The sequence below is a fragment of the Manacus candei genome, unplaced genomic scaffold (assembly GCF_025592945.1).
Source record: "Manacus candei isolate 608988 ecotype Guabito, Panama unplaced genomic scaffold, ASM2559294v1 h1tg000046l, whole genome shotgun sequence".
Lineage (NCBI taxonomy): Eukaryota > Metazoa > Chordata > Aves > Passeriformes > Pipridae > Manacus > Manacus candei.
This window is the reverse complement of record NW_026138094.1, coordinates 6,087,955-6,106,483: the sequence shown is the minus strand read 5'-3', so window position 1 is coordinate 6,106,483 and position 18,529 is coordinate 6,087,955. Positions and strand designations below refer to the sequence as shown.

Below are 18,529 nucleotides of genomic sequence, written 5' to 3'. Positions count from 1 at the left end.
GCTGCATTATTATTTCTTTTTCTTGAGAATGTCCCCTTTCCCCACACAGGTTTGAAGCCTGTCCCATGAACCCTTTTCACCTGCCAGCTCTGTTAGCTGCAGTAGGACACAGAGGGGCTGTATCTCCTGTAGGGCCAGACTATTTTCTCACTCACACAGGTTAGGAAGGCTCAAATTGCCTCCTGAGGAAGAAGCAGCTGGTGAAGGACATGAGGACCACCGTGAGCCAGAGACAGCCCATGGCCATGAACTAGTCTGACCCGAGCTAAGGCATAGGGGAGTGTCCTGGTCACCAAGTCACCCTTTCCTGGTGCCCTCATCTATGTCAAGGGATTGCTGTAAGGCAGGAAGACCTTTGTTGTGTGCTCAGAGAAAAGGTAGGAAGGATGGCAAGGCTGATCTTGCAGGAAGAGGAGATTTGGTTTGTCTGTTTGCATGTTTTTCATGGCAGTGAAAAGAGAAATCTGGAAGGTCCCCCAAGAGTGGGGCATCAGCATCTCCCTCTGCACTGGTCCTTGTTGTCCCCTTCATGGGAAGCACAACTGGCACTTCCCTCCAGGCCTTCCTCCTCACCACTGTGGGCTCCATGGCCTCTCCATCCCAGGGATTTTTTCCAGCCATGTTGATGTCATGTTCCAGTGTGGTGTAGAAATGAAAGTTAAGAAAGAAGAATATTCATGGTAAGAGAGTTTCTGTGCTTTATGTACAATCAATAGTGATGCTAATCATTTCTGAACATTTTCTATCCTTTTGTGCTCAAAGCTATGATTAAAGCTCCATGAGAAATTAGTCACTCTTTGTAACTTGTGGCTGGTCCAGGTTTTGCCTTTGGGTTTGATTTTGTGAACATCCCCCCAAAAGGGATGATTCAAAAGCAGCTACTTCCTCTTTGAGCCACGTTTCACTAACAGTCTGGACCAGATTTTTTTCCCTACTTTATTGCAGCAACTATTGCATCTTTAGGATTAATGCCACCTTTTATATCAGAGAAAAAAAATGGCATGGCAATGTTGTGCTCTATCTCTCCAGCGCTCTGGCTGTGATTTTCTCCTTCTGTCACAGGCAGGGCACTGGGCAGCACAGCCTCTCCTCATGCACCAGCAGCTGATTCACAGCTCTGAACGCCGGGAGAGAATGAGGCCGGTACCACTGTGAGCGTGAAAATCACCACTGAAAATCTAGCGAGAGAAAAGGCCTCAGCTCATGTGGGAAGCGAGGCCCTCGTGCCGGTTTTCCCCTCCGGGCCCGACCCCCACGGTGCTGTATTTCTCTTCCCACCGCGCTGCCCCAGGTGTGGAAGTCCTACATGGAGCCGAGGTAACGTGCTGAGGGCCCTGACATTTCCAGGGCGTAAAATCAACCCCGCTCGCCGGAGCTACAAGCGGTGCCTGAGAGGGGCTTCCCCCGGGGCAGGAGCTGAACTGCCGAGCACGGAGCGCTGGGACGAGCCTGCTCTTTCCTTGGGGCCGAGTGGGGCAGCGCGGGGGCCGCCGCAGCCCCGGCTGGGGCTGAGCCGCAGCTCTTGGCCCCGGCAGTGCCGCCGGCGGAGGAGGCCCGGCCGCAGAAAGCGGATTTTGGGGGATTTCGGGCGCCACCGGAGGGTCCCTCGCGCCCCCTCTCCCCCCTCCCCGCGCGCCGAGGGCGCGTGAGCCGGCGGCGGGCGCTGATTGGCTGCGAGGCGCCCCCCGGGGGCCGCCGGGCCGCGGCCGCGCGCCGAGCGCCATTCACGGCGGTGCCCGCCCGCACGCGCCCAGCCCATTCACAAAAAAACTTCATTCATAAAACCGGTGGCGGCGGCTGCGGCGGGGCCGGCCCGGGCGCTGCGGGGAACGGCCCCGGGGGCGCGGCAATACCCGGCTGTTCCTGGATTGTTACGGTGCTGAAGGACTTTTCCAGCAGGAATTAGCGAGACCGACGCTGCTCAGTGTTTTCCGTGGGTTTGTGCCTGACGGCGGGGCAGGAGCTGCAGCGCAGGGATGCTCTTCGCCTCTGGGGCAGCGGCGGTGGAAGTGCAGAGAGCTGGGCACCTTTCGGGGTTCATGCCGGTCTGAAAATACGTTTGAGCTTGTAGCTCTCTCGCTGTGCTTTGTGTGGAATATGCTTGAGCTTTCGCTGCAGCCAGGACTCGGTAATTAATGATGCTACAGCTGTAAGTCTTCAGAGCTAGGTGGGATTTAGTGCCTGGCTTGAGGCAGGAATGAAGGCAGGTTTGGATAGCGGCTCGTCAGCTTAAGCTGCTGTACCACTGATGTGCTTTCCCGTATGCTGCTTTTATTACTGCTTACAAAATGCCAGATGTCCATGCAGTTTTAAGCCTTGTCCATTGAGGAAAACAAACCACTCGAGAGGGAGTCAGCAAAAATATCCGATAGGTTTCTGTTTTGAAAATTATTTGACTTGCTTGATTTCCATATAAATTATCTACAAGAGCCAATTTATGCAAGAATATCCAATTACAGACCTGCCAAGGCTATGAGAGAACGCAGCCAGCAGAGCCTCGGTGGACACGTCCTGTATGTAGGGTTATTCAGACATCCAGGAATGCTGCACAGGGCTAAGTACAGCCGATTCAGGAATGATTCCATAACATCCCTAGACGAAGGTACACAAAATACGTCTTTAAATATCAAAGGTTCTTCCTCCTCTTCCCATTCTTCAACACCTAATTTACTGACAGAAGATGTCTCCTTGGGGCCACAGGACACCTGCACCACCCTGTGCACGCTGATCCCCCGGATGGCGAACATTAAACTTGCCAACCCATCAAATCTGCCGGGGCTGAAAAATTTCTGCCTGGGAACGAAAGAGGTGCCACGAATTAAACTCACGGAGTGCGTTACCATCCCGAGCAGCCCGACCTCGCCCGAGATCAGCTGCCTGTCGGCCTCTTATCCACAGCCTGACCTGGATAAGCTGGTCCTAACCCCAAAGCCAGCAGGTGACTGCGCTGTGCGAGGGGCTGAGGAGGCTGCTCCTGTGGGCAGGCAGGACAGCAGCCTCACACAGAGCGATGAGAGCACGTACACCCAGGAGCCAGGAACGACCTACAGCGTCAGGGTGAGTACTTCTCACAGAGTCTCCATTCTCTGGCAAAGCAAACTGCTCAGGGGGCTGCTGGGTGATCTCCATTTTCCCTCTCCTGGAGTCAGTGCCCCAAACCACTGAATTCTCCTGTGTATTTCCTGTCTCCTGATGTAGGTAGGGCTGGGATGTCGAACTGAAGGAGCTAAAAGTGCCCCAGCTGCTCCCAGAGGTAACACAACCTTCATTTCCAAAGGACTATCTTTAGCCTCCCTGAGGAGTGCTGCTGAGCTGCAATTAAAACAGGGGTTACTCTGGCCTGAAATGCATGTTGAAGGCAAAAGGGGGCCCATCCCTCACAGAGCAACTGCAGGCACTAGGTACATGCTGGCCCATGCTGCTGACATATTTATCAGGGAGGGTGTGGGGCAGGTGCTGCCCAGGTTGTATTTCCAGTATGGTTTTCTTCTGGTCTTTCTGGAAATCACCTCATTTCATGAGGAATATCTCTGAAGGGGTGGGGTCACTGGTGGGAGCCTCACAACACAACAGTTGTTTCCCTCCATCTTCCTGCTCCTAATGCTCCCATGGCTGTGGGTCTGCAGGACCCTGTCCAAGGAGAGCTGCAAGAACATGGCTGATGTGTCCTGGCCAAACTCTTGGTGTTTTTTTCAACCAGCCCCTTTAATAATAACTAGCAGGTCGGTAAATAAGCAGCCTGGGAGGTTGGGCATCATCATTAGAGAGGTGGGCAAGGTGGTCCTTTCCTCAGGGACCACAAGGCTTCTTTGGGAGCTGGTGATGAAGCCTCAGATGGGCTGAGAAGTGTCTGGGGGCACAGTGCTGCAGCATGGCAGGGGTGTGGTGCAGAGGGGTGGTCTCACCTGGAGGCAAAGCAGGGCTGAGAGATCAAGGGCTGGGCAGTTGGAGCTGCTCCCAATCCTTACCCTCTTGCCCTGACCCTTGCCCTCTCTCCTGTGGTGTTTGGAGACACCCACTATCCCCATGCAGCTTCCTGTGCCCTGTTGGGCTATGGGACTGTTGGGATCTCTGCAGAGCCCCCTTTAGGAGGAAGGTCAGGTCTATATTACTGCTGTTACCAAAGGCCTTGGCCTTAAGAGCTTACTCAGAATCTGAAGAGGATTTGGCAATTACAAGGAGAAGATCCACAGTTACTTTAGAAGGGCAATAATGTGGTGAATTAAAGAAATGCTATAGGGCAGAGTCTGTCCCCTGCAGACTGGAGTGAGGCACAAACTGCCTTTCTGGGGTTGTTCTCAGAAAAGGCAATGTTGGGCTCACTGTGTCCTCGGGGGGGTGGCTGTGGCTCTCTGTGACTGGTGGTGACAGGGCACCTGTGTCAGTGCCTTGTGTCACCGGGGCTCCAGGGGAGGACACTGAGACCCATAACAGCACCTGTTCCCCCAAGGTGTTTGTGCAAATAACAAAGAGCCTAAATATTAATATTTTAATAGGAGCCTGGACAGCTATGATTCTCACACTGTTATCTTTCAAAACATACTTTGTATGCAGGTTGCTGCAGGCTTTACAAGATGGGTATTTACCCTGCCCATGTTCACATTCTACCCATTATGCAGTATTTCCCACAGTGCTGCCCATGTGGAGCTGAGGTTCTCTCTAAACAGTGCCCATGGAGGCCATGGCACTTGTGTCTCCTGCTGGTGTTTGTTATGGCTGTGATGAGCCTGAGGAATATTCCAAGAGGCACTTGGCCATCCTGGCTCTTGCCTGTTGGGGAGTGTCAGGGAGGTGGCTGCTTCTGAGCAGAAGGATAGGACCCAGCTTGGTTTTAAAAATGTGCTATTTAACTAAAATATGGAAAGGAAATGCTACTACCAGATATTTCATTACAATACCATTATACTTTAAAACAATATGGGAAAGGCTGCTTGTAGCATCCTTTGTCTCAAAGGAGTTTTATGAATGTGCAGGTTGATCCTCTGCTAGCAGTTTGATGGCAGATGCATATAGATACATGCTATCATACCTGTCTGTAATCAGTTGCTTGTCTCTAGAGTAAAAGGAGCCTGACTATTTCTGACATAGGAGTTCAGAATGACATGAAGTGGGCCCTGAGAGAGTGCACGTGGGCACGTGTCCCCTGCAAAGTCCTGCTCTTGTCCACAGAGGATGTGACAGGACAGCCTGGAGCAGCTGTTCCCTGTCTCTGTGTGGGGAGTGGGGTTCAGGGCAGCGCTTTCCTGGTCCCCAGAAACCACCAGCGCCTTTCCCATGCTCAGGGCAGGGAAATATTGTGGTATTTCATCTGCAGGCACTTCCCTGGCGTGCGGTACCCTGACACTGCACCCGGAGAGCTGCCCTGCATCGCCCGTCGTAAATAAATAACTACACGCGTATGCACAGCCGGGCTCTGGCAGGAAGGAGATGGGCTCCGGTGATTCATGGCTTCAGAGCCGCAGCTGTGAATCATGAGCCGGGGGCTCGGGCCCGGCGGGTGCTGGGGCGGTGCTGGCTGTGCCGGCTCAGGGATGGATGGATGGAGTGTGGGCAGCCCTGCAGCGCCCACCGGCGCAAACCTCGGCCCAGGGGCTGCGCCTCTGCACCCCGGCATCGCCCCCGAGGCCCAGAGCCTCTCTGGGGAACTGCTTCCAACAGAAACCTGCGTGTTTTCAGACCATTTGCTTTGTCACAGCCGGAGAGCGGGGACAGGGTGGTTTGGAACCAATTCTTTTGGAGCCCTGGCCCACTGCAGGAAGTGTTTTTTTGGCACAAAACTAAAAAGGCAAAGGAAAATATGTGTATGTGTCTGTTTTTATGAATTTTCCCTGTTTTTGTTTTGTTTTGTTTTGTTTTTTTTCAAAATGTATTTAAAATTGAAAACCTGTGAATGAAAGGGTCAGACTTTCCCAGGAAAATTTCCATTTATCAAAAGCTGTTCTTCATCACAAAAAGCCCCCGCTCACTGTCCTTAGGGAAAGGGCTGTGCTGTGTGGGCACAAGGAGAGGACAGACCAAGGGCCTGTCTGTCAGTCTGTCTGCACTGCTGCTGCAGGGAAGAAGATGAGAGCAGAGTAAGCACATGAGGAGAATTAGGCTAGCACTGACAAACCACTAGTGGGATTTTTTTTGTGTGTTTAATGGTCTTAAATGGGTTGTTTTCTTCCTTGAAGGTGTCTAGTCTGTTTTCCAGCCTGTTCTGCCCTGGTTTTGTGCTGTCTGGCCGGTGCCCCGGGGGTCCCAGAGCTGCCTGCAGTGCTGAGTGCTGTGGGCTGCCTCGGCCTCTCTGCTCCTCTTGGCGGGGATGGAAGAGGCTCTATGGGCTTTGCTTTTGGATCTGGATGGGGTTGGTGTTTGCTGGAGGAAGCCAGTGGGGTTAAAGCAGTGCCAAGGGGAAATGATCAGTGACCTGCTACACCACTTAGTTGCACACAAGTCTGTGGGGCTGGGTGGGTCCATTCAAGGGGACTGAGGAAGCTGGTGGAAGTGCTCACTGAGCCACTTTCCATCATTTATCAGCAGTCTTGGTTCACTGGGAAGGTCCAAATTGACTAGAAAGTTAGCAAATGTCACAGGCATCTACAAAAAGGGCCGGAAGGAGGATGTGGGGAACTACAAGCCTGTCAGTCTGACTTCAGTGCCAGGGAAGGTTCACCTTGAGTGCCATCACCTGGCACGTGCAGGACAACCAGGAGATCAGACCCAGCCAGCACAGGTTTAGGAAAGGCAGGTCCTGCTTGACTAACCTGATCTCCTTCTACGATGCACTTAGTGGATCACAGCAAAAGGCTGTGGATTTGTCTACCTGGACTTTAGTAAAGCCTTTGATACTGTCTCCAACAGCATTCTCCTGGTGAAACTGGCTGCTCAGGGCTTGGATGGGTGCACAGTTTGCTGGGTAAAAACCTGGCTGAACAGCCAAGCCCAGGCAGTGGTGGTGACTGAGGCTTCATCCAGCTGGCATCTGGTCACCAGCAGTGTTCCCCAGGACTCAGTACTGGGGTCAGGTTTTGGGCCCCTTTCAACAATAAAGACATTGAGATGCTGGAGTGAATCCAGAGAAGGGCAATGGAGCTGGGGAAGGGTCTGGAGCACAGGTCTTGTGAGGAGCAGTTGAGGGAGCTGGGGGTGTTCATCCTAGAGCAAAGTAGGCTCAGGGGGGACCTCATCACTCTCTACAGCTCCCTGAAAGATGGTTGTAGTCAGGTGATGGTCAGTCTCTTCTCCCAACTAACAAGCAACTGGACAAGGGGAAATGGCCTCAATTTTTGCTAGGGTGGTGGGGATGGGGATTTAGGTTGGATATTAGGAAAAATTTCTTTGTGGAAATGTTTGCCAAGCATTGGAACAGGCTGCCCAGGGAAGTAGTTGAGTCGCCATCCCTGGAGGTATTTAAAAGACGTGTAGATGGGGTACTTGGAGATCTGGTTTAGTGGTGGACTGACAGTGCTGAGTTAATGGTTGGACTTGATGATCTTAGAGGTCTTTTCCAAACCAAATGATTCTATGATTCTATGTTTCCTGTGTGTGAATCACTGTCTGTCATTCAAGCTGGAGCTGGAGTCACTGACTGCGTTATGGCAGGGAATGAAGTGAGACGTGGGTCTGGATTAGAAAGTGCCTGAAAAGCTTATTCACATGGGCCCTGCCTAGTGCCTTCACATCTCCTCCCACACAGTCCCTCATCCTGTTTGCAGTCACTTTCTGTCATCTCTTGTAAATAGATGTGAAAGGATGTGTGTGTCTTCAATAACCACTGTTCTCTCCTGCCACCTCCCTGCCATCCTGGTGCCGTGGGGAAACATCAGCCAGCCCCACATCACCCTCCAGATTCAAACACCAGGGGACAAAGCAGCCCCCAGTGCCAATGTCTCTCTTTGCAGGGAGAGAGGGGACAGCTTTGCATGTGTTGCCATTGAAGGAGAGGTTCCCTTTCCAGCAGGGGCCAGTGAGTCTTTCCTTTCCCTCCCAAGAGCTGCTGCTTGTCCTGGCAGGAGCTCTCCATCCTGCTCCTGACAGAACAGAGGGTTCAGCATCCGCTCTCATTAATGAGGTCAAGTTTTTAGCACTTGGCTTGTTTCGGTGTTGGTGCTTTATTTTTCCATAGGTAGCTGAATTCTGCAGTTGTATCTGTGCTTGTTGCTGCAGGCTGTTTGCTGCACCCTTGTGCCTGTGTCCAGCTTCCCCCAGCTTCTTGCAGCTCAGTGGAGGTGTGCCATGCCTCTAGTTGTGGGGCTTCAGAAGAGGAAGCCTCCTTGGACATTATCTTACTACCCTGGTTATCCCAAAAGTACCTGGTGAATAGCTTGGGCTGGGGCAAGAGCTATGCACTGCTGTGGCTTCCTCTCCTGGGCACCTGTGGCTGCTGCCTTCCCCGTTTTAGTTCAACCTTCCCTGCAGCAGGAAAGCTGGAGCTGCCTTCATCCTGCATTGCCAGATGAGCCCACTTTTTGTGGGAGCTGCTGTTTGAGGTGTACACCATGGGCACCACCTAAGCTGAAGTCTGCGTGCTGAAGTCTCTGAGGCAAACATTGTCCTTCTCTCCTGCCTTCCTTCCTCTTTCTCCCGTGCACTGGTTGTGCTGCTTGTCAGACTTTGCTATGGAGGGCTTAATATTTTCCTTGTTTAATTGTTAATTATTTTTTTCTTCCTTGGAGAATATCTTTTGTTTTTTTGAATAGGTTTCTGGCATCCCATTGCCCTTTTATGTGCTCCACAGGCTTCTCCCAGGCTCTGTGACCCTGACTTCCTCTGCCCCAGTCCCACATTGTCCCCCTGCCCAGGGCTCTGCTGGTTTTCTGCCCGTTCCTACTGCAATGTGAAGGTTCAGCCATTACTAACTCTGCCAGTTTAGATAACCAACAACAGCTAAAATAAATGAGAGATGCAGTGAGGTGCCATGTTAATGCACTTCCCTACTCAGGCTTTTAAAGAGAAAAAAAAAGGTCTTTTGTGAATCATTGATAAGTTCAGCTTCACTCAGGGTCACTTATGCAAAAACCTAATATTGATTTTTCATCTTTGCTTAGAGTAGCTTCCCACGCATCTGTACAGGATGCAATGGGGACTCACTTATCAGCATATGACTCACCTACTCCTCTAAATTTCTCTTTTTTCAAGGGTAGAGGAGCAGCCAACCAGCTCATAGGATGCTTGACCTTATGCTGTGGGATCAGAGGTTGTCGCTGTGCTACAGGCTGAGGCTTAGACATGTTTTCCACATTTGCTTTGTTCCCGTTAAGCAGGAATATCTTTAACAAGGCAGATAGCTCTCAAAGTCATTAAATGTTCATTAGGGAAGCAGTTCTGCTAACCCTTCAGATTCTTATTGATGTCCTTCCAGGTCCCTGACCTAATTCTGGAGTTCTCCCAAGGGTTACATTGCTATCTGGAAAGAAACCAAAATAGGGATAATACAATTGTTGTGGAATCCCTGCTTGACTGCACACATAACGTTCTCTTTTTCACACACACATTCATTTCTGAAAGTCTCCAAAGCTGAAACAGATACCTAAATCCACCCCCTTCTGAATGGCCCAGCAGAAAAATCGATTCACAGGCAAAGTGAGGCAGAGGAAGTAAACGCAGTACCTTTCTCTGACAGACAATGCTTTTTCTATCTACTCAGACGAGAGGACAGAGCATGCATGTTCCTGCCTGGGATTTCCAGGTTGCCTCTGTATCCCAGAAGGTTTGGCTTTCTGCAGGAGAGGTCTGCACAGGCAGGCTGTTGCTGCAGCTCTTGGGCACTGTGTGAGCACTGCAGGATGGTCCCAGAAGGCAAACTGAGAGACCCAGACCTACGCCAGCTTCATGAAATGAAGAGATCAGAGTGCTTCAACAACACAGAGGTGGAGATCAATAGAAATGCTGACAGAATTAGTAATATATGTTTGGGGAGGGGTAAATTCAGTGGATAGGCTTAGCCTAGCATACTTCAGTGAGACGAAAATGTGCCCATAGGTCAGAGGAGCCTGTGGGCTGACATGCACATTCTTGATATTTCTGAAAATTAGTCTTATGCAAATCCAAAATGAGTACAGAAAATGCCTCCAGCTCTGTCCTGTACAACAGAAGTGTGGTAGTCACCCCTCATTTAAAGCCGGTCACTTTACAGTCCAGGCTCCTAAGAGCTGTTGCCATGAGCTGGAAAATTGCAACTTTATCTCCTTCATCTTCTGCAGAGGTTATTTGTCATCAGATGTGCAGCAGCATGGAGCCAGTGTTTTTCCTCGTGCCCTGTAATGCCTCCTACTGCTCTGAAGGGACACTCAGCTCTTCTGCATGGGGGCTCTGAGTACATTGGTCTCGTGGGCCTTTCAGAGCCTGTCTGTTCCTGGAGGCTCTGTTGTCTCCAGTATTTCCTCATGTATTCCTTCCAGCTAGCTCAGTGTCACAAGCCAATAACTGAGAGTAGGCAGAATTGGAAAAAAGGAATAATTGTATTTTGTTTCCCCAGAGTGTTTTACTCTTTTTTTGGTGCTATGGTGTTGAAGCCATTGGTATCTTTATTGCTCTTCTCTACATTTTTTAGTAAAACAGGATCTATTTAGGAAGCAGCTTTAGGATGGCTGATTTGATTTTCCATTTAGACTGTAGTTCTGCATAGACTTAGTGGATGGTAGCCACATTTACTTCCTCCTGTGATCCTCCTCTTACTTGTGTACCAGATGTTAACAGAGTCCTCTCTTTTCTCTGTCTCTCTGTTTTCCATAGTACATGGGCTGTATTGAAGTGCTGCAGTCAATGAGATCCCTGGACTTTGGCACACGGACACAAGTCACCAGGTAGGTGGTATAAAACTGAGATTCAGACCAAGAATGAAAAGCCTAAGTGCTAATTTCTGTATAAAGCTGAGGGTGCTTGCCAAGCTCTGAGACAATTTTGAATAGGAGTTTGCGTGTTTTGGTTTTTGGTTTTTTTTCCTGAGTGATGATTTTAATTATTTGATCATTACAATAGGCTGTTTGCATTGGAAAATGAATTGTTTCAGGCACAGAGCTCATTTTTCTCCCAGTTCTTGTTCAGAGAGCCTCCCCCTGCAGTTACAGCTCAGTGCAGACATCCCTAGCTAGTCGGGTACCGGCAGCAGCCGGACTGTGCACGCGGGATCAGCGCTGCCTGCAGGCTGTCCTGGGGCACGGGGGAAACCCCCTGGTGCTCCCATGGCTGTGGGTGCCATAGCCAAGGTGGTAACCAGGACGGTCACAGGTCTCCCTGCCACGCTGCTTCACACCTGACACAAAGTGTCATCACTCCCTCAATCCAGCAAGGTCATCTGATGAATTTTTGTCAGACGTATGACATTGCTTGACCTCATCTGCACCAAGACCAGGCTCAGCTGGAAGTGGACTCACCAGGAAAACATGCTGAATTACAGCTGTTTCCATCTGTACTGCAAGCCTAAGTTTCCAGGCTGCAAATCAGAAAAAGATTCACTCTCAGATACAACTGAATGTGGTTTAAACATGAAATATTTTGTGGTCTTTTGGAAAGTTTGCAACTTCTCTTGCAGATTGCTGCCATTTGCTGGGTGTAGATTATTAATATATGCACCTGTGGGGTAGCTGAAATGTCCTGCCAGGAACAGAAAAGCCCAGTTTTATTTTTACATTTATTCTTGTAAGTCTGGCAGTGCAGGAGTGTTTGAGTTTTCCAAACAATCACCCCCTTTCCAACTCTGAGTGCTTTGTGCTGCCGGGTCGAACTCACGGTCCAGCAGCCAGGACTAGTGCTCTCCCATGGAGCCCCAGCAGCTCAGCACCTCCAAAGGCTTTTTGGGGAGGTGGGTGGGTGCAGGGCATTTTGGCCTGGCCTTAGATATCTTCCTTCATCCACTAAGCTACTTTTCTGACATGGTTCATGCTGAGGATACCAGGAGTGTGGCTGAGGTTTCCTGCACCTGCCCAACTCTCCCTTCTTGCTGGCGGATGATTTTCAGATGCTCTTTTGCTTCCTCAAGTGTTTGTATCAAAGAAGTAATGGAGAAAGGAAAGGAACATTAAGAGATAATTGTTCTATTTCTACCTGTTGGCTCCCAGACTTATCAACTGAAGAACTTGAGTCCTCCAGTGCCTATATACCACACTTGAAAGCTGCTCCATTTGTTTGATATGCAGAATCAGCAGTTGTTGACATTTACAATCAGTATAAGCACACACTCACCCAGTTCCTGTATGTGTGTATGAAGAAGTGCCTGAGATACAAATACACTTCCCTCAGCCCTGTCATTTACTGATCAGAAAGAGCCATGTAATGCACTGAGCAAATCAGCCCGGCCACTGTGTTCTTCACAGCTCAGCCAAAGAGTGGGGTTATCTCCCATTTGCAAGACACAGAGTGTCTGCTACACTGACAGAACAGAGCTTTGGATGGTTTGACTGGAAAATAATGAATATGAATTACTGCGTGACAAGAGCTTGGCAACTTAAATTTGGGCTGGATAGTAAGGTTTTGTTAAGCAGAACTATGTCAAAACTTAACAATGGAAATATTTCCATCACCTAAAAAAAATGCCACTGCTGACCTTAACGGGCTCTTTTGTGCATGAGAAATTCAAAACTTAAACTGTTTGCAAACCAGATGCTGAAGTGCTGAGCTCATGCATGCAAACTTTAAAGTTCGATCGATTGCAAGCTGACTGGAGCAAAGATAACATTGATTATTCCCCTATTGTTCTCCCAGGGGAGTAAGTTTATAGACACATGCACAGTGCACCAACCAAGGAGCTGTTGGAAATGATCCCATTTTAATCATCTCTGTTATTTGTACTGGGCTAAAAAATATTTTTACTTTGATGACATTTCACTAAGTAAAGTGGCTTCTTCTGTCAGAAAGGGTCTTTAATTATGTCTGTGCCCTGCCTTGCTTTATGTGTGTGTGCATGCTTAGTTAGCCTCATGGTTTCTAAAATTGAAGTTGTTATTCACCTCCCTCACGTGAATGTTGGAAAGATCAACAAATTCATGTTTGCCAAAGTGCTGTGAGGAGTTCAAAGAGATGAGCAGGAAGGATTTATTTTCTAGTTTCTTGCTGGACTTGTGTTTTCAGTCACTTACCAGGCACGTGGTTAAGGAAGGCAGAAAGTGGCCTCTCCAGCTATGAATGACCACGGGATGCAGAGTGCTGAGGGGCCAAATGACCACAGGGTAGCAAGGGTGGGGCCAGGCACTGAGGTGCTTTTTACCCTCGGTGGCTTTGTGGTGAGGAGGTTGGCAGAGCAGATTTCACTGCAGCAGTTTTCCAGCTCTGCTGTTGCCTGCCTGTGACCAGACTTACATGCTCTTAGGACATCCCTCCCGTTTTGTGGAAATTTCTGATCCCAAACTCCATATAGATGACAGAAGTAACACCAGGAAATAAGTGTTACAGATTCTTCTGCTTAAGGGGATTTGTATTTTCTTTTTTTGAATGGTTACATATAAATGCGCTGTGTTTGCTGTTCTGGATCCCAGATTGTTTGAGTTGTCACCCTTGTACTGTGGCAGATCCTGCCTTTGCTGGATCCTGACATGTGCTTCCCTTGTCCACCCCTTCAGCTCTTTTACACATTGCCCACTTCTGTTAAATCAAGCTGATTATTAGTCATTGTATTTGGGCATTTATGGGAAAAGGGATTCTGTATCTTGGATCAGGGCATTAACTTGCAAACTTGAAAATGGTTAGGCAGCGAGGGGTGAAGGGCCTCTGAAACGTGCTTCTGGGGAGGGCTGCTGGAAGAAGGCTGACTTTGTTTGGAGGATTAATTTCAACTTTGTTGAGCCACACAATCCCTTTCTGTTACATGGTGTAGGCAGAGCCCTAGCTGCTTAAAAGCAAATCCTCAACAGCATGCTTGCTTGCTTACATCAGCCCATCTCTCATCTTTTACTCTCATTTTGGGGAAACAATAAACAAAGTGTCTCAGTGTTACTGCCCACAGGCCTCTACCGCACGGGCACGTTCTGGGAGGTGCATCTGCCACAGGTTTCACTCCAGGGCTGCAGACCCAGAGAAAACCCATAGTCTGTACTGCTGAACTGGTCTAAAGGCTTATGGATGCCAAAAATGAGGCCACCCTATCACACCCTCCTGCCCCAGTGCTTGCTGAGCCCTTGTCAAGTGGCTGCAGCCCTGGGGGTTGGCTGCTGCTAACTCAGTGGGCAGAGGGAGCAGTGCCCTGAGGGGTGGGAGGCTGCACCAGATTTTTTTTTGGAGAAAGCAAAAATTCCCTGTGCCAGTGGCTCCTGCAGCATTCAACTGCGTGGGACTGCGGCGCTGCCCCGGTTCAGCACATCTCAGCCCAGAGGGTGGGGAGCTGCCTACAGCTGCCTGCTCAGGAGTCTCAGTGTCCCAGTTGAAGAGGATTGATCGTGCTTCCCCATCCCACCTCCTGGATCCCTGCCCCCAGAGACCTGTGCCAGCCTTGATCCTCACTGAACTGGTGCCCAGCAGAAATTCCCCCTGTGATAGTGGAGCATGTGCTGGGGCCAGGAGCAGGAGCACTGCCTCTATGGTAGGGTTGCTGGTGGTGACAGCCCAGGGGACCAAAGTGCTTCAGAGTAATATTTTTCAAGATGGTGAAAAGATCTGACTCAGATCTCTTCCATTCACTACGGAAAGGGGAAAACTGTGTCAATGAAACAATGACCAGTTTATGTAATTGTATGGGCACTGCAGGACTGGCAGACAGTGAATCTACTTCAAATGGCAGAAGATGCCTGAAGAGTTGAAGGGCGAGATTTTCTTTGCCTTAAACTGCAAGAACAATTTAAAATCCTCACAGCTCTCCCGATTCCATTCTGTTCCTCCCAGGGTGGAGAAGAGCTGCTGCAGAGTACAGAATTGGAGTTACCTCATTCAGGGTGATTTAAAAGAAAAACAAAAAAAACAACCCAAAGTGTTTTGTGTTGGGATGAATGACAAGAAGGACCAAAAGAAACAGCAGCAATATGACTGCAATAACAAGGCCACATTTTTTGGTACTGCCACAGATTTGGGAGATATCGAACGGGCAAGCAAATGCCGGTATCCATTAGTTGCACATCCACCCAGGAAGATCAGCTGTGTGAGCTGTGCACGAGTGTACCATCCAGCAGATTAAAAGCAGAGACTTGTCTAAGCAACTATTTGAAAATAAATGGCTGTAAGAATGAATTAATAGCAGATTTCCCAGAAGAAAGCACAGATACAGTAAATCCCATTTCAATTCATTACGGATGTATCCAGAGTTTCTTTTCTTCCTAATGTGTGGTGCAGTTTCTAGTTCATGGAAATGACTGCAGGTAGGAAGTGTTCAGTCACAGCAGCAGGTGTTACCAAGCTGCTGCATTTCACACCTTTAAAGTAATGTAAAATTTTGTTTGACCACTTGGAAAACCACCCAGAGGTATGCAGCAAGAAACGTCTGTGAGAAGATAACTTCTCCTACCCAAAGGTTGTAATAGCAACTATTAAGTAGAAATGGTTTGCCTATTTTTTAGTTCCTTTTAGCTGGACAGGTGCTTCAGAGAGTGGTTAATTGGGCAGCCACCACACTGGCTTGTACAAGAAGGAGCTCCATGGCTGGCAACTTTGCCTACAACTCCTTAACCCACATGGGCTGCCTTGCATATGTGAGAACTCATTTGTCACCAAAGAGATGACTTCCCTGTTTTTCCAATTTGTTTAGTATCTGGTTTTCTTTCTAGGTAGGGCTAGACTTGAAGACTCCAAGTAGCCTTAATGTCTTGGCTCTGATTTTAATTTCCTTTAATATTGAATGAGAAGATGAGTTCTCATTTTCCAAGCTGATTATTGGAATCTGCAAGATCATCCTGCACGATGCCTTTGCCTTTTATTTTTTAATCTTTTTTTATTTTTGGCCTTTCTACTGGTAACAGCTATATAAAACAGGAGTTAAACAAGGATACCAGGAATTCACTTCAAAAACATATTTTCAACTGTGTAGGGGGAAGTATTTGCTTTAAAATGCTAAAAATAGGCAATGTTTAAAAGGCTGGGTTTCTGACCCATCTTGTGTAGCCCTCAATGAGGCCCCTCTTCTTCCCTGCTGTTTTTGCTCAGAACGTATTAATCATATTATTATCATTTTGCCATGGGTGAGGTTTCCATTCATTTGACAGTCTCCAGGTTGGATTTCCCAGGATGTTCTCTGACAAGAAGACTCAAGGTACACCACTGATCCTCAGGGCTTTAACCACACAGGCCACTGATGTAGCAGCTCGGGGTGATGAGCAGGAGCAGCAGCAATGCTGGGCTTCACCAGCGCTGTGCTGGCTTTGCTTCCTCTCTGATCTGCTCCCCAGCACAACGCAGGGTCCTGGGGGGACCACACTCCTCACTGGGGCACCTCTGCTTCATGGGATGGCGGGAGCCTCTTGCCATTGTGTGGTCTCCTGATATTTTTTAGCCCTTCTGAACCAAAACTTTCTCAGGAAATGAAGCCCAGTGGCATTTTCCTCCCACACGCGCGCCAGGATCTGAAAACAGACAAACTTTCCTGACTAGCTCGTTTCCTAAGAAGCTCTTTGGATAATAATCCAGTAACATAAACAAATAATTAAACAAACTAATTCCCTTCCTCTTAAGAACAAAACCAAATCCCAACCCTTGGAAGCCCAACTGAATTCAGCCAAGAGAGGAAGGCTGAGGCTACAGCCTCAAAATGGAATTGCCTGATGTGGGACCCGAAGCCCAAGAGGGTGACAGGCCCTGTGGCTCAGGGCCAGGACAGCTGGAGAGGTCAGGGGCTGTGGCTCAGACCAGGATGTTCAGGCAAAGTTAAGAAAACTTGCCAAGCACATTCCAGCCCAGGAAGGGGGCACCATTTTTCTGTTGACTCCAGAGCAATAGGTATCAGTCAGGAAAAGCCTGTCACTGCCTGCAAAAAGTTTTTTTCCAGCTGCTGTGCTGACCTCAGTCAGGGCAGTCAGTGCTCTACTGCATGTCCAAACCAGTCACCTGCCTGAGCATAGACCAGAATTTGCTTTGTTCAAGTGTGGAAAATAGGCACAGCACGCCACTCTGCTATACTGTGTGTGATTTAGCTGCCTTGAATATAGACCAGTGAACACTGCAAGTGTTTTATGCCTTACCTTTCTGCTGCCCTAACTGAGAGGCACCTGTAGAGGATGATGGGTGGCTAGAAAGAATGTCTACTTTGGGAAACTCCTGACACAGATGGAAATACATGAACTGAGACCTCAGTTCCGAAAAAGAACTGGAGGAGTTGGTTACACCTCCCCACTCATGCCTCCACACTTTTTTCCTGGTGTTTTGTTTGGTTTTTTTTTTGTTTTTTTTTTTGCAAGAAACCCCAAGTCCCAGAAAGGCAATCAGGGCCCCCAGCTGGGCTCCCTCATCATGCACCTGCTGCACTAAAGAGGAAGGATTTAAGCAGGGAGGAGCCCCTCCTGCCAAGCAGCAGACCTACCAACCATACCGAGAAAGAGGATTTGAAGGCATGAGGATGTTTGAGCGTCTTGTGGTTAATTATGTTTGAGGGTTTTTAAACAAACTTTCCTTAGGTGAATCTGATGTGTTTGTTGAAGAAAAAGAATCAGCCTAAGCCAGGCTGTTGAATCATTGTATTTTGTTAAATAGTTGTGGGGTTTTTTTAACAGTGGGAGGAAAGAAAAAAGAAAAACAACTGTGAAAGACCTTCCAGAAGATTTAAGCGTTTAGAAGTGGCTGATAACAATTAATTGCAGCGTTGCTGGCTCTGTTTCAGATGCTGAATGTGAAATGATCCAACAGCTTGTGCTGTGTTTTTTTATTTGCAGGGAAGCAATAAGCCGACTGTGTGAAGCGGTATCAGGTACAAACGGAGCTATAAAAAAGCGGAAGGTAAATACAATTTTAGCTGAACAATTAATTTTCTATATCTGTTTTTGGTAAGCTGGATACATGATTCCCAAACAGGTTTCAGTCCACACTGGATTCAGCACATATTCATCCCTCTGAACTCGCTATATGTAACATGAAAGTGCTGGTAACAGGGTGTTTAGCCTGCTTGGTTTGGGGCTTAGGCCATGCCCTACTTTATTTTCTTCAGGATTAATGCTTTGCCAGAGTTCCTGCTTCTACCAGCCCTTGCAGTGCTTGGTGCTTTACAGGTTTTAGGTTTTGGCTGGCAAATTACTGGAACTGGGTGGTTTTTTGGATTGCAAAAGGGAGCTGATTCACTGGAGGATCACCTGCTTCTTATTTATATATATAAAAAATTAAACACAACTAAAATGGCAGTGTTTAATGGGTTTTATTAAGTAACTGGGATTCAATGAGGGGCAACTTCAGTGGTTACTGTTGGGTCGTGTCCAGAGGAACTTACTGATTTCCTTCTGTAACTGTGGAGCTTGGGAGGAATGAACTTACTCCTGAAAAATGAATACAGGAGAGAATTTCTTGTTTTACACAGAAGCACTTCATTCTCAGGAAACAAAGAGTTCTGAAAGAAAATTACACATTCTGAATTACTGAGCCAGCTATAACATTTAGCTCACTGGGATTTTACTTTAAAACTTTTTCTCCCATTATTGACATAAAAACC

At 48.4% G+C, this 18,529-nt stretch overlaps 1 protein-coding gene across 1 annotated transcript in view; it reads left to right on the top strand.

Moving 5' to 3' along the window:
* Positions 1-1,560: 1,560 nt before the first annotated feature.
* Positions 1,561-18,529, top strand: part of SHC4 (SHC adaptor protein 4) — a 31,794-nt gene continuing 14,825 nt past the window's right edge. The window contains exons 1-3 of the mRNA XM_051796571.1: positions 1,561-3,057; positions 10,717-10,787; positions 17,763-17,826. Coding sequence (XP_051652531.1) covers positions 2,473-3,057; positions 10,717-10,787; positions 17,763-17,826 — 720 coding nt within the window. The 5' untranslated portion in view covers positions 1,561-2,472. The remainder of the gene's footprint in view (positions 3,058-10,716; positions 10,788-17,762; positions 17,827-18,529) is intronic.